The sequence below is a fragment of the Aptenodytes forsteri genome, unplaced genomic scaffold (assembly GCF_000699145.1).
Source record: "Aptenodytes forsteri isolate BGI_AS27 unplaced genomic scaffold, ASM69914v1 Scaffold147, whole genome shotgun sequence".
NCBI lineage: Eukaryota > Metazoa > Chordata > Aves > Sphenisciformes > Spheniscidae > Aptenodytes > Aptenodytes forsteri.
In genome coordinates, this window is record NW_008795320.1 from 2,404,285 (window position 1) to 2,418,697 (window position 14,413).

At 44.6% G+C, this 14,413-nt stretch overlaps 2 protein-coding genes across 2 annotated transcripts in view; both read left to right on the top strand.

Annotated features, from left to right (window-relative positions):
- The window catches only part of NCLN (nicalin), a 12,304-nt gene extending 2,455 nt beyond the window's left edge, over window positions 1-9,849 (top strand). The window contains exons 2-16 of the mRNA XM_009279813.2: window positions 2,902-3,161; window positions 3,380-3,524; window positions 3,566-3,573; window positions 4,168-4,254; window positions 4,487-4,567; window positions 4,780-4,883; window positions 5,325-5,413; window positions 5,592-5,731; window positions 6,165-6,343; window positions 6,560-6,647; window positions 6,742-6,780; window positions 6,897-7,060; window positions 7,693-7,746; window positions 7,833-7,911; window positions 9,309-9,849. Coding sequence (XP_009278088.2) covers window positions 2,902-3,161; window positions 3,380-3,524; window positions 3,566-3,573; window positions 4,168-4,254; window positions 4,487-4,567; window positions 4,780-4,883; window positions 5,325-5,413; window positions 5,592-5,731; window positions 6,165-6,343; window positions 6,560-6,647; window positions 6,742-6,780; window positions 6,897-7,060; window positions 7,693-7,746; window positions 7,833-7,911; window positions 9,309-9,368 — 1,577 coding nt within the window. The 3' untranslated portion in view covers window positions 9,369-9,849. The remainder of the gene's footprint in view (window positions 1-2,901; window positions 3,162-3,379; window positions 3,525-3,565; window positions 3,574-4,167; window positions 4,255-4,486; window positions 4,568-4,779; window positions 4,884-5,324; window positions 5,414-5,591; window positions 5,732-6,164; window positions 6,344-6,559; window positions 6,648-6,741; window positions 6,781-6,896; window positions 7,061-7,692; window positions 7,747-7,832; window positions 7,912-9,308) is intronic.
- Window positions 9,850-11,674: 1,825 nt separating this feature from the next.
- Window positions 11,675-14,413, top strand: part of LOC103899436 (activated RNA polymerase II transcriptional coactivator p15-like) — a 6,162-nt gene continuing 3,423 nt past the window's right edge. The window contains exon 1 of the mRNA XM_009279914.2: window positions 11,675-11,758. Within this exon, the coding sequence (XP_009278189.1) occupies window positions 11,675-11,758 (84 nt within the window). The remainder of the gene's footprint in view (window positions 11,759-14,413) is intronic.

Sequence of the window (14,413 nt, forward strand, 5' to 3'; positions counted from 1 at the left end):
GGTGAGAGACTGCACAGCCCGGCCGGGCGCGGTTCGGCCACCGGCCTGTGCCAGGCCTCGGTCCTCCGGGAGGGCGAATCCCGGCAGCGACCCCCTTCGGGGTCGATGGGGCCCTGGGAAGAGCCCCGATCTCGGGGAGGAGCCCAGGGTAGGCCGCGAAGCTGCAGGCGGCCCGGGGAGGGCGACCCAGCCCAGGGGAGGCTGCAGGAGAGCTCGGAGAGCCCTGGAAGGCTGCAGCCGGGCCCAGACCCAGGGGAGGCTGTAGGCGGGCCCCATCTGGCTGAGTTTTACTGCCCAGTCTCAGCACAAGCAGGAAGGTGCCGAGAGCTCCCACATGATGACCTAGAGGTGGCCAAGGACCTTGCTGTGTCCTTGCAGGCTCCTGTCTGTGGGCTGAACAACCTGTGTTTCAAGTAGTCTAGCTGGTGTTTCAAGTAGTCTAGCTGCAGCCCTCTTGCATACTGGGGAACTTGATTGTGAGCTCAGTTTTGTTCTCTTGCATTTGACTCCTCTATTGACAGGTTGATTCTTCTTCGCTGTTCAGCCTCCTCTTCAGTCTCAATTAGCAGTGTCTATTGCTCCAGCGTCTCCTCATTTGAGAGTCCTTTCTTTTACAGTTCTTCCTTTACATTACGATTGACCTCCAGTTCCTCTGTTCTGTTGCTTCCAGGCTGCCGATTGTGCAACACCTTTCTTTGAGTCAGAAACACAACCTGTTCTGTGAATCATTGAACTGTTGTAGCCCTTAGTCTCCACTGCCCTGTACTCACTAGCCCAGAATCAAGTGCTGTTTCTGAGTCTTCCATAGATATTTTATTCCAGATCAGGGCATGTATTCTGTCTGTGAGTGACTCTTCCTGCTGTCTGTTTTGTGGCCTAAGTTTCAGACTTCTGTTAACAGTCTGGCATTACAGCCCCACATTTATTCTGTACTGTCCATGAGACTCAGTCTCTACATCTTTGAGATCTTCATAAGATCAAACATCAGTAGAAGTTATGAAATGACAGCTATGCCTGCACGCTTTGTAAACACTACAGATGCTACTGGTGGCTTCTGAATATCTGAAATTACTTCTGGGTTCGTCCATCACAGTTTCTCAAAATGTGTCCACATCTTGAGACCTCTGTTGTTGAGAACCTCACTAGATCTGAGGTAGGCTCTCTCATGGGAGTGTTAAGCTATCTCTTTTCTCATGTGGTGGTAAATCTTTGTTGACAGGCTTAATGGGGGCAGCAGGCACGTGTTTCAGCTGGCTTTGACTTTGTTTGCCTGAGTGTTCTCTCTAGCCAACTGCGCACAACATATTTTGGAATATTTTGTGAACTCTCGAAAAGCCACACATTGTTTTTTAAGATGCTTGCAATAAACTTTTTATGCTGTTTCTTTTTCTGGAGCCTTTTAGCTCCAGAAAATACAGCTCCTTTTAGCTGTATTTCCTTTGTTCCTTGCCAGCCCCTTTGGGTAGCTGATGTTCCTGTTCCATGTGTGTTCTGAGGCCAGATGTCCTTCAGGATAAAAGCTATTTGTTGTTCCAGATTCTCATATTGTTTTCCAAAAAGACTAAATGGAGATTGCTGCTGAGCCTTTTCTTGCAGGGGGGAGAAGAGGTTTTTTGTCAACATCAGTCACAGAGCAATTGAAGAACAAATTTGGACTTCCTCTAATACTGTTAGAATAGAGTTCTTTAGATAGTAAATAAACCATTATTAAACAGTTCTCTGTAGAGAAACTACAGAAAATCAACTTGTCTTGCCATGCTGTCAGAAAATACTGTTGGGTCTGCTCTGCTTAGATGTCAGAGGGTTGTGCTGGGAGCAGAAGTCTGGATCCACACTATGCTATGTTTGCACATCATTGTTTTGGGAATGGTGGAGGAGTTATCCTCATTATGGATTGTTTTTCTCTGATGGGGGGGATGGGGGCTGCTGTTAACATCTGTTTGTTATACACTGTAGGAGCTTTATGTGGAGAATTTAGATCATGCCTTAACTCTGTTTCTGGGTGTATGGCCCTCGCTGATACTATGCAGTAGAAGTACAGGTTTTTCTTGTTTAGGTGATTTGACCTTTGATGGGACCAAACTAATGTTAGAGTTAAATTAAGCCACGTTTAAATCTAACATTTAGCAACACTCCTATTTGGCATAGGCTGAGGTGCCTTCTGGAGCACCTCCCTGGCTGCTTGGGGACCTAGTGTGATGAAGTCTTCGATGTAGGTGCCAGAGTTATAGAAGAAGAAACTGGATTTGGAGCATTACAAATTGTAAGGTGGATTTGAACGTCTCTATTTATACAAGATGTACTTGTGGTCCTCTCTTGGAAAATGCTGGAGCTGCTGGCAAGCCTCCAGACTGCTGTTCTCCCAAAGGATTGCATTTTCATGTGGGGGATTTGGTATGCTGAAACTGAGAGTAGGAGAGAGCGAGCAGTTAGAAGCAGCCTGCTCATTTGTAATTTTCTCAGCCACAGAAACATCCCAGTGGGTGAGCTAGAACAGCCCTTTGGGTGGACATGGGGTAGCCTTGCATCCTTTCACAAAGTGGTTCCACACAGCTTGTATCCTCTGCTTGCAGATGTGATCCTACAGCTGGAGGATGCAGTAGGCTGCATAGCAAGAGGCCAGGCTTTCTCCACATGTATTGCTGTCTGCAGGTATTAGGTGCAGGCGAGCAAACAGGTAGCCTGCGTGGTTGTGGTGGGGAGGAAGACTGGAAGGTGGTCGAGGCTGTGTAGTGGTGGAGTAAGGGGAGTCTGGCAGGACATGGCTGCACAGATGTTGCTCTGATGGATGCAAGGAAAAACCACAGATCTCTGTTCCTTCTCGGACAAGGGGGAAGAGCTTTCTGCAGGTCCTGGCTGCTCTGAAGTTCATCAGACTGTCACCAAGGCTGTTCTGAGAAGGAGCTAGGCTCAAGCAAAGGGGATGTGATGAAATCACTTACAAAACCTCTTGCTGTTCTCTCCTCACAGGCACCAGGAGCGCAGTGCTTAACACAGAAGCCCGCACTGTAGAAGCGGACGTCCTGAGCCGCCGCTGCGTCATGATGCGGCTGGTGGATTTCTCCTATGAGCAGTACCAGAAGGCTCTCCGCCAGTCAGCTGGTGCTGTGGTGATCATCTTGCCACGATCTATCTCTTCTGTCCCACAGGATGTTGTAAGGGTAAAAAAAAAACGTTCCCTTTCTCTTCCAATGGGAGATGTATTTGAGAGGGAGAGAGGCTTGGGTTGCTATAGGACTGAAAGCTCCTGTTGTGGTGCACAACAAATCATACTCTAATTTTAAAACTTACCTTTCTCTCTCTGCTTTGGCTATTAATTTCTTTCTGCCCTCTTGCATGTTTAGCAGATGCTAAGTTTGTGTCCCGCTTAAATCCTCAGCAATTCATGGAGATAGAGCCAGAAATGCTTGCTATGGAAACCATTGTGCCAGTCTACTTTGCAGTGGAAGATGAAGAGCTGCTGTCTATCTATGAACAAACGCGGGCTGCTTCTGCATCACAGGGTTCTGCGTCAGCTGCAGAAGGTGAGTTCTGACAAGTGGGGGAAAGGTTTAGAGGAAGACAGTCCTGATCCCACCTCTGGGAGCAGTCTGCTGTGTCATACGCACCATGAACCAGTGTTCTGTTGCCTTCGTGTTTATTCTGTCTTTGTTAAAGTGCTTTGAGATTTAATGGAAGAAAAACACAGTATAAGAGAGAGTATTACTTGACTATATTTGGAAATACAGTTGCATGGAGTGAGTTCTCAGCTTCACACTGTTGCAAGTAAAATAGAAAGCAAAACTCAAGTTAAAAACAACATTGAAGATGTTAAATGACTACAGTGTGTTGGTAGAAGCTGAAGCTTTTTGTCTGACCACAAGTCAGTTCAATACTTCCATGTATTCCCCTGTAAATAACTTTACTATCTTACTGACCTGCTGCTCATGATTATCTTTAGGACTGCTGGAGAAAAGTTTTTGTTTTAGCCAGCTCAAAATATTGGGATTTCAGGACAGAATGAAAATGCATGGTCACCAGGATTCCGTGTCAATGCATAAACACAAACGACAAGTGAGAGGGCTTAAATGGTTTAAAGCTGGTCTCTCCAGAGCTCAGTTAGCAACAGAAAAAAAGGGATGCAACTTCCCCAGGTGTACACTTTTTTTTTTTGTTCCACCCCCCCCGCACACGGCAACTGCCAATGGCTTCCAGATGGTGACCAGCGGGGCTCAAAGCAAAGCTATCAATGACTGGCTCATACCCAGTGTGGAGGTGAGTTGTATATGGATTCAAACTGGCAACATTGATGGGATGCCGTCTTTTATTGGGACTTCATCAGACATTTGGACTGATAGGGGAAGTCAGGGGAGTCTCAGCCAGGTAAGTATCTGAAGTCCTCAGAACTGAGGCCACTGCAGAGTCAACAGGCGTGTAGAATTCAGGCTGTCTTTGTACAGGTGCACAAAGGGTGATGCTGAGTGACACTGATCTCTTTCCTCTGCAGGGAAGGCTTACGGGGCTGGGTGGAGAAGACCTGCCCACTGTTGTGATAGTTGCCCACTATGATTCTTTTGGAGTGGCTCCAGTGAGTATTCTTTCTTCCTGCAGCTCTCTGTTCCTGTCTGTGTGTTCCTGTCTTTTCTCCCATGTGGCCTCTGCCCCTATGTTTTTTCTTGGCCTTAAAGACATGGGGCAGTTATAAGTGGAGCATAGTGGTGTGCTATCTTGAAGGCTGTTCTGGTACGTGAGAATAAGTGTAGGGTTGTCACCTTGTCTCTGTCCCACTTCATCCTGCAGTGGCTGTCACACGGTGCTGACTCCAATGGCAGTGGTATCTCAGTGCTACTGGAACTAGCCAGGCTGTTTTCTCGGCTCTACACCTACAGACGTACCCATGCTGGGTAAGAAACTGCCCTATTCTTGGTTGAATGTGTGTAGCTGAGATCAGGTAAGAAGGGCTTTTGCTCCAGACCTGTAGAGTGTTACAAGCAGTCTTTTACTTCCTTTGCTCTGTTTTGCTTCCCTCTGAGTACAGCTGCTGTTAATGGCCAAGCTCCTTCCTTTAGTTTCTTTGCTGTAGCTCTGCTCAAGCCTGGGGACAAGTGGAGGGAATGATGTGGGAAGTAGATTCCATCCTCAAGCACTGGGAACTCGCCCTCTTTACCCCTGTCCTGCCATTACCTTAGTATGTGGTATGTAGGAAGCATTTGTTAATGGGCAGTTTGCCTTGAATGTCAGGTGCTAGCTGTTGTGATTTCACCACATCTCCAAGGCTGAGTAAAGGAGTTCTGTAGCCATGGAGTGCAGTGTGCTAACACTTTTCTGTCTTCTTTGGTGGGCAGGTATAACTTGCTGTTCTTTGCATCTGGAGGTGGCAAGTTTAATTATCAAGGAACGAAGCGGTGGCTGGAAGACAATTTGGACCACACTGGTGAGTAGGGGGCTGGCATTCCAGCATGTTCTGTGGCAAGGCCTCTGTTAATATGATTATGTTAAGTGTCTAGTATGTCAGCCCTCCTGTGAGAATCTCCTTGTGTGGGCCTTGCTTTTCTGGGATGGAAATCCCAGCACAAAGCATAGCAATAAAGGCTTGGATTTTTCTGTTCCAGATTCCAGCCTGCTGCAGGACAACGTAGCATTTGTTCTCTGCCTTGATACTCTGGGCCGAGGCAATAGCCTTCATCTTCATGTCTCAAAGCCTCCCAAGGAGGGGACGTTGCAGCATGCGTTTCTGAGAGAACTGGAAATGGTAATGAAAAGCATTTTAGGTAGATGGGAACTTGGGACTTACTATGGGGAGCTGCAGCTCTCCAAGAGAGGAAGGAAGGAAGACGTGAAGAAAGGGTGTGCCACTGAAATATTTCATGTATTGTTTATGGTCACTTCATTTGAAGTGCAGACAAATCCTCATGACACGGTCCCAAATGAAGCAGACTAGATCTGCTGCATTTTCCACTGCACTTCCTTACGGCTTGTTGCTTGCAAAAGCTACCCTGTAGTGACGTTAAAACAGCTTTTTTGACATTAAAACAGCTTTTTAATGGCAGTAACTGCACCTTATAGGTGGAAGATTATTTACCTTCTGGAACACAAAAAAATTGGGTCTAGGTGGACTGGGCAATGCAAGATGGGACTATGCAGTGGGCAGCGTGACACCCTGGATGGCTTGTCCTTTCCCTCAGGTTGTTGCCAGCCAGTTCCCAGAGGTGAAGTTTTCCATGGTGCACAAGAAGATAAACTTGGCTGAGGACATGCTGGCATGGGAGCATGAGCGTTTTGCAATCCGACGCTTGCCAGCATTCACCATCTCCCATCTGGAGAGCCACCGGGACAGCCTGCGCAACAGCATCATGGATAGGAGGTTAGAGGCCTTAGGGAAGGCTGCAGTTGAAATCCAGCCCATAAACACAAACTGGCCTCATGACTGCTTGTGCTGTTCTGATGGTCCAGAGGATGGGTGAAAAAACACTGAGAGTTGGGTTCTGGATTCAGGCTCATGCTTGATGCAGTGAAAAAGGGTGGTTTCTAGAGGAAGCTGATCCCATTGACAAGTCCATAATCCCATCTTTTGTTTTAGGGCACGAATAGACACTAAGGCACTAACCAGGAATACTAGGATCATTGCTGAGGCTTTGACAAGGGTCATCTACAACCTAACAGACAAGGTAAGAGCTGCCCATCGTGCAGTGCTAGTCAGATTTGTCCTGCCCAACCAAGCTTGCTCTCACCAATAGCCTGGGTTTTTTTTTTCCCTTGCAGGGAGCACCTGCAGATCTGCAGATTTTCACAGATCAGATGGTGAGCACAGTGCATTTTTGTAACCTGTGGGAAGAAGGAATCAAGAGTCTGGGAGAGAGGTCTGGTCTCAGCCTATGTGTGGTTGACTCCCTTTCTTTGGTGGTATTTTTCTGCAGCAGATCCAGCAGGAGCAACTAGAATCAGTGATGGACTGGCTGAGCAGTCAGCCCAGGGCTGCCCAGCTGATTGATAAAGACAGCACCTTCCTCAACACCTTAGAATATTATATGGGTCGCTACCTGAAGGATGTCAAACAGCATCATGTAAAGGCAGACAAACGGTAAGAAAAGAGATGAAAGAACCAGCCAGGGCATGCAAACTGACTTTCCCCTCCAGTGAATTTTGTCTCTGAGCTGCAGCTTTCCTGGCTTCTTGGCATGTAGCTGGAAGTGATTGCTCTTTTCTGCTCTCCTGGCAGTTTTGGTTCATGCTCTCTCTTCTCCCGGAGAAAGCTCTTTATCGTTCGTCGCAGCACAGTAACGAGTCCCAGCAGCTCCCTCTGTCTGAAGAGCTTGTTTTTTCACTGTTTTGGTTCCACCCTTCCCACTCTGAGTGCTGATTCTCTCTGAGTGCAGGAAAAGACTAAGGTCCCCTAGAAAGCTTTCTTTAATTGCAAAAAGGCAGCTTCCATCCTGTCTAACCTGCTTGGGTTGAAGCGGTTTAATGAACCCAGTGAGGCATCTTCCACATGCCTCTTCTGATACAGATGAACAGCATCTGAATTTGTATCCTTAGACTTCTGATTGTAGGAAGAGAAAGACTTGACAATTAGATCAGTTCAAAACTGGTATGTAAGGTGGTCATGCTTACCTGTCTCTGGTTGGATGAACTCCTTGGGAACAGAGGTCTGGGCTGTCCTTACTGCAATGTCAAGAAGTGTAATATAACCTGAAGAATTTCTGCTTTTCACAGGGACCCTGAGTTTGTTTTCTATGACCAGCTGAAACAGGTGATGAATGCATACAGGTATGGAATTCTCTTGGGCATGTTGGGCTGTTGTCTCACTCTGTGGCAGTACCTGCTGTAGCAATTTCATGTGTTCTTTATTGCAGGGTCAAGCCAGCGATCTTTGACCTGCTTCTGGCTGTCTGTATTGCAGCCTACCTTGGTGTTGCCTATGTTGCAGTGCAGGTAAGAGAAGAGAAGCAGGAGATAGATGTGTTATTTTCCTCATAAATCACGTTAGCTACAGTAACTGGTGCTCAGACAGTCCCAGCGCCAAAGTTGGAACAATAATGCCACCCCACTCTAAAAGTAGTAATCCGAAATGGCTGGCTGTCTTGTTGTGTGTTTTTGAGTATCTCAGTTGGCTGTGCTGAAGGCAATCTCTTGCCATTCTAGTGCAAAACTATTTTATAGTTCTCCTATAGTTCTCCTCCTTCTCTTGGTCAAGGACATGCACAACTCACTTGTTAAGCTATTTTGGCTATGTGACAGCTTCAGACTGAAACTTCTCAAGATAACTAACATCTGCTGTAATGTTAAAGGTTTGCAGCTTGTAGTAAGTTAGGAGTTTTAGGACATCCTTCCAGTATCTGAACTTGGGATGCAGCTTAGAAATGCATCTTGGGGGGGGCCTTTTTTTTTTCCCCCCCTCAATGAAACCATAAATACATCCTGCGTCCATACTCCTGGAAATGTGATGCTCCATGCCTTGGCCAGCCAGCTTAAATTTAGTGGTTTTGTTTAAGTGTTAACAAAGCCACTGTGAGCTAGGCTTCTGATCCTGACTGGGTTATCTGAAGAACATGAATGAAAGGGAAGCATTTTAGGTCAATCTAAATGTTGATGTATTCATGTTATTTGTGCTTATTATTTGTTTGGGGAAACAACAAGCATTTAAAAATCTGATGTAACAACATAAACAGGAGGGAAAACATATACTTTGATTTCTGTCAGCAATCTTCATTACATTTGTTATTACAAATCATTTGAAGCCTGGATCTTGTTATATCTGTCAAATATCTGAAGTAGTTATCAAATCAAAATGCAATTAATCAAAAGAGGAATTAAGTGAATTTCTAAGTCACTGGTGAAATGGTGAAAGAGAAGATCCACTTAAATGATTGTGAACTACTGGGAATCTCTGTGTGTGCCTGGTTCATTTTTACATTCTTGAAACTGCTAGCAACAGTGTTTCTGTAGTGACCAGTATCAGGCATGTGTTCAAATCTGAAGCTTTCTCCTCCCCTTCAGAAGGAACAGAATTGCATCAAAAAATGTAAAATCTTTAACAAGTGTTTGCATCTTCACAATGGGAGTGATACAGGCCTGCACAAACACTTCTGTAAGCCATCACTTTCTGTACAACTTCAAGTAACTGCCTTCATTGTAATAATTCCTACTAATTCACCAAGTCCCACTCTGTCTTCCGGATGAGAGTGCTAGTGAATGATCCAAACAAGGTATTGCATTTGCACATTAGTATTGTTTTAAGCCTTCTAGTAAGTTTTCTCTCGTGTAGAACACAGTCATTTTATTTAGAATTTATAAGGACTCATGGTTACTTATTCTCCTTCTGTTTCCAGCACTTTGGTCTCCTTTACAAGATGATACAGAGATTATCCCTTAAAACCAAGCAGCAGTGAAGCAACGAGTCATCACCCATACAGCAGCACTGAGCCATCGGTGAGCCCATCAGGAACCTTCTGCCTTCCATTGAATCCTGCTGTTTCTCTTCCTCTGTCTCCTCTTTGCTACTCTATAGAGGGGAGGAAGGCAGAAAGAAAATGAAATTTTAACTCTTGTGCACCTTTTAAGTGCTTTTCTTCACCTTCTTCCCCTGACTTGCACCATGTATGTTTTCCTTTGCTTTTTGGCGAGGGAGAGGCTCAGAGACTTCAGTAGTCCCTGCAAGTTGTTTAAACACTGAACGGCTGATTCTGAGTAGCTTCTATGAGCATAAAACCAAGTCCAGCACCTTCATGGACACGTGTGCCATACAGCGAACTTGGAAACTGAAACTACAGAGTAGAGTGACATGTTATCTCTGCCCAGCAAACAAGGACTCAGAGCAGTTGTTTAAAAGGAAAAAAAGTGCACATGCAAATTAAAGAGAATACTATTAGCATGTTTTCTTATGGTACCTCTTCCTTAAGTTCACTGCCTGGCTTTAGGAAGGTGTGCTGAGCAAGCAGTGTCTGCAGCAAGCAACTTCTTGCATTTTGTTTAGATTGTGCAATAACTCATTCCCTTTTGCACTGTAAATGATCTTGACTGTTACTGACAGATTGAGGAAAGATTGTTAAAACGGGTTTCTTGCATTAGGGTTCTTACCAGGACAGATTCTCTCCTGTCTCTATTGGAGGATGCATTTTGCTGTGTACTTGATTTCTCTTAAAGTTTATGGTCCTTGAACAGTTCACGGCTGCCACCACTCTGCTAAACTCTAGCTTGGTTTTTAAGGGGTGTTCTACAGTTCCAGCTGCTGCAGGATTGTGTTCTGTGCTGTTCCATGTATTTAAACGAGCTGGTTATATTAATAGCAAGAGCAGCCCAGGTCCTGCTGAGCTCTAGTCTGTAATCCCTTCAATCTTCATTCCTCAGTTTTCACTTCCAGATGTGTTCTGGATTTTGGGGTGTTTTCCCATGTTCACCTGCATCTCAGGGTCTCATTTCACATTTTTCAGCTCTATTATTTCTGGAAACACTGTTCCTGGCCTGCACGTATGAGCAAGTTCCCGAAGTGCTTGTTGCTGTCCTTTTATGTGCTGCCCCCAGTATGAAGGGAGGCAGGTCACTTAGCCATTAAAAAGCAAAACAAAACAAAAAATGAAGTTTTATGAATGTCATTTTAAACATGGCTGTTTCTAGAACTGTACCTAAGAGAGTGTATCTTGGAACACATGCTCTCTGTTACTTTTGTCCTTGAGCAAGCGTTATTTTTCGTTTGCTGATGCTTCTGGATGGAGAGAGCTATGCAGTTGCCCAAAATAGTTGCCAGTGCTGTGCAAAGATCAGGAGGGCCAGGTAACCAGTTGTTCAAGCATTGTAATCATCTTAAGTTCAAGTCTTTCCTGAATTCAACCATCCAAGGTAAGCAGGATACTTGTCACTACTTTCTGGTGAGAGCTGAATGCCCTTTCTGGGCAGTGTTGCACTTTGTTTATCCTCAAGTTCTTCTGGAAAATGTATCAAGATACTGACTACAAGTCCTAGGCCAGTTGTAGTTCTAGAAGATGTCCTGATTGAATACTACTGTCCTGCCACTCAACAATGTTTGAGTCCTTTCTGTAATTTGTTCTATGCACATGAGGTCTCTTCACAGGCCACGGTGACTACCTTTCTTTAAAAATGACTACTTGTATTTAAAGTAGCATCTTTTACAGAGACTGAAAAGCTCTTGTGGGTTTGAATGAAGGTGTACCCTTTTTTTGTATGCAAGGAAAATTCAAGCTGTGCACCCTTGTCTGCACCACAGCTGCTGTGCATGCACTTGTTAGAAAAGGGGTTGTTGTGGCCAGTCACTGTCCTTGTCCTTTGGATGGGGACCAAAGCACTGATTTCCATCCATCTTTCTTTGTTTCACTGTAGTCTCCTTCTTGGAGTACCCTTACCCCATGATGTGTGCTTTCTGCTACTTTAAATGTGTAGCAACTTGTTCTTTAAAGGGTCTTGTCTTTTCCAGGAGAGCATGCTGATGTCAGTGGCTCGCTCTAATAGCAGCAGGTGGCATGGTACCAGGCACTCCTGAAATATCAGCCCTACAGGGAAACTTGCCTTTTTCTGATCTTTTGAGTGCTTATTTAAAATACATCTCTCTGCATGCATGAAGTGTTCATGACACTCCTCTGCCAAGTGAATTTATAATGACTTCAGAAATTGCTGGAGTGGCTGGAAGGTGAGCCTCAATTGTTTTCCACTGGCTTTTATGCTCTGCCCTTAGAGACTACATATGTTGTGCTATGGGAAGGTGCACGCTCTGGACTGTGTACATTCAGAACATGCGCAGTACAGTGGCTATCTGAAGAACTTCTCTGTAGGTTCTGAATATCTGGAAGTAGTTTCAGAGGCCTCCAGCTGCATCATACATTTCTAGTGTTACACTTGGAGAAGGGGGTATTCCCTCCAATTCAGCAGATTACTTAACCAGGCTTAATGAAACTCCGTTAATTCACTGAGCAAAATAGAAAAAAACAAAATTATTAGCAATCCTGCTGCAGCTTGACTTGATGCATGTAAAATTTGCAAGTAGTGGGCAAGAGAGAACAGAACAGGCCCGGACCATTCTTCGTTGCAGTGGAGACTGTCAAACTTTGGTCTTCCAGATGAGAAGCTCAAAGTTCAGAGTCAAAAACTTCCACCAAGGCAACCCAGCGTGGTTGCAGCTATGTCCCTGTCAAGGTTGTAGCATTAGAGCAAACACTTTAGCTCCTTGTGGTCTCAACAATAAACTGCTAACACTCCTGATGCAGTGCCAGAAGCCAGTGGCAGCTATCTAAAAGAAAGGTGGATAGAGGTAAATGAGGAGAGTTTGTAAACCTGAAGGGCAGTTGGGATAGTACATTGCTCTCTCCCACACGAGAGTAATTTGTCTTATAATCTGACTGGATGCATTTTGTGTATGTCTAGCTGGCTGCTGTAGAAGGTAGTTTTTACTACAGATAAGGGTTTATGCTTTTGATCAAAGTGCTTGTGCACTGAAACATATACTCATATCTGAGATAGTCAAATTCCAACTTTCTGATAGCTGGAACAGAGTGCCTATCCTGGGAGTGAACTTAGTTCCCACATTGCTGTTTCCTTTGGGAAGTTGACAGAGAAGCTTGTAAATAGACTCTGCTATTCTGCTAGGTTTTAAAAAAACAAGAAAAATGGTGCTGATCCATACTGCAGCATACCTGATCAATTCTGTCACCGACACAACACGCAAAGGCAGAAATCCAACAGCTGTTCTGGTAAAATAAAAGTTCTCCACAACACCGCAGAAGAGCTCCGTGTAGCTGATTCTTGTTACCCCTACTTTTACCTATCCTTTTTATCAGGAGTTTGCCTGGCCTGGAAGGAAGAAGCATGGAAAGCATATGTTCACATATATGCAAGTGGCTAGCAGTTGATGCTTCTAGCCATAAAACAATTTTCTTTGCTACCTGTCTGACTTTACCTGTTGTCCTGGTGCTGTCAAAGTCTGCAGCTCATAAAAACCTGGTTTTCCAACAGGATTTAAGCACTGAAGCTGTTCATTCCTTCTGTCCACTCCCACCCACACAGGCACTAATGGGAGCTGTATGCAAGTAGTTCGGACTATTGTAGTTGATCTCCCAAAGAAGAGAGGTTGGTTCATTGTTATGAAATAAGTACTACTGTGCAGTATGAACTCCACTCTTGTACTCAGTGCTAAAAGGAAAGACCCTGAAGCCAAAATAGAACTAGGTACCCCACTATTTGTGGCTGGAGGAGTCACCACAATCTATTTAGATATTTAAAACCACACATATATCAAATTGTTGTGGGGCTTGGTTTTGGGAGGGTGGGGGTGAGGGGTAGGTGGGTTGGTTGTTTTAAATCATGTGCTCTCATGTTGTTCATAGCACAAGCCAAAATACCGAGCTTCTCCTGCACCTTGTGGCCAGGCTGGGTTTTACATTTAAGAGCCATTCAGTCTTGACTTACTGATCTGAAATGATGGGGGTGCTACTATATGTTTCAGTAAACTGGGCCTCTGGGTACTCAAGCGTGGGTTCCTGCTTGCTCACTTTGATCTGTTTAGTTTCCATTTGTAGTTGTTGGATAGCAACTTCAAGGTTATAATCTGGAATATTTGCAGCTCAGGAAAAAGAGTTGATTTATCTAGCAATGTTAACTCAATTATTTATCTCTTGTGTGTCCTAAAGAACAAATGTATATTGAGGTGAATATTTAAAAGCTAATAGAAAATTCAATGCAGTTGATTTATATATTTGTTCTGACTATAAATGTAATAATATTTAAGTATTTTAACATTTTTTTCATTTCCTTATTTGTTTGTCCCTTTTTCCCTTGGAAAAATAAACCGAGTGAGTGGGTTTGATGAACAGATTTGTTGGAGAACTACTTGCTGCTGGAAGCTCAAAAAACTGGAATGTCCTTACATTATTTGAAAGAGCAGATCCCCTGCAAAAAGGGAGAAAATGCATGTGTTTAAGAGCTTATGTCATCCCTTCTATATAGTCAAAAGTAAAGTAGTATGACAGAAAATATTTACAGACCCTGAGCAAGGTTCCAGCACCTTGAGGTGAGCAAATGCCCATTTATTCGAAGGGTTTGTGCTGATGTGAAGCAATTAAAGTTTCTATGCAAGACAGCTTCAATACTGCGAAAAACTGTCTACCTGAGAAGCCAACACAGTGTATGCTAGTGGTAGGTTTTTGGGCCTCTGTCATTACCAAATGACTTTTTGAACACTTATAAAACTATTCAGATTATAAACATCGCAAGAGATCTATTCCCTGAGCATGAGTCAGTCCAAGTGTTACAGACCACAGTGGTCGCAGTTCTAGAGTGGGAAACTGACCTAAACGCAACAGAAGGGGAAAGACGGAGGTTGTACTTTCATTCTGCTTCCTCATAATGGCCGAGTGTCTAAGGGGTTCTCCTTGGTAAGACCTTTCTTCCCTTGCCTTGGGGCAAGGCGGGGGAGCCCAGCCCGCCGCTG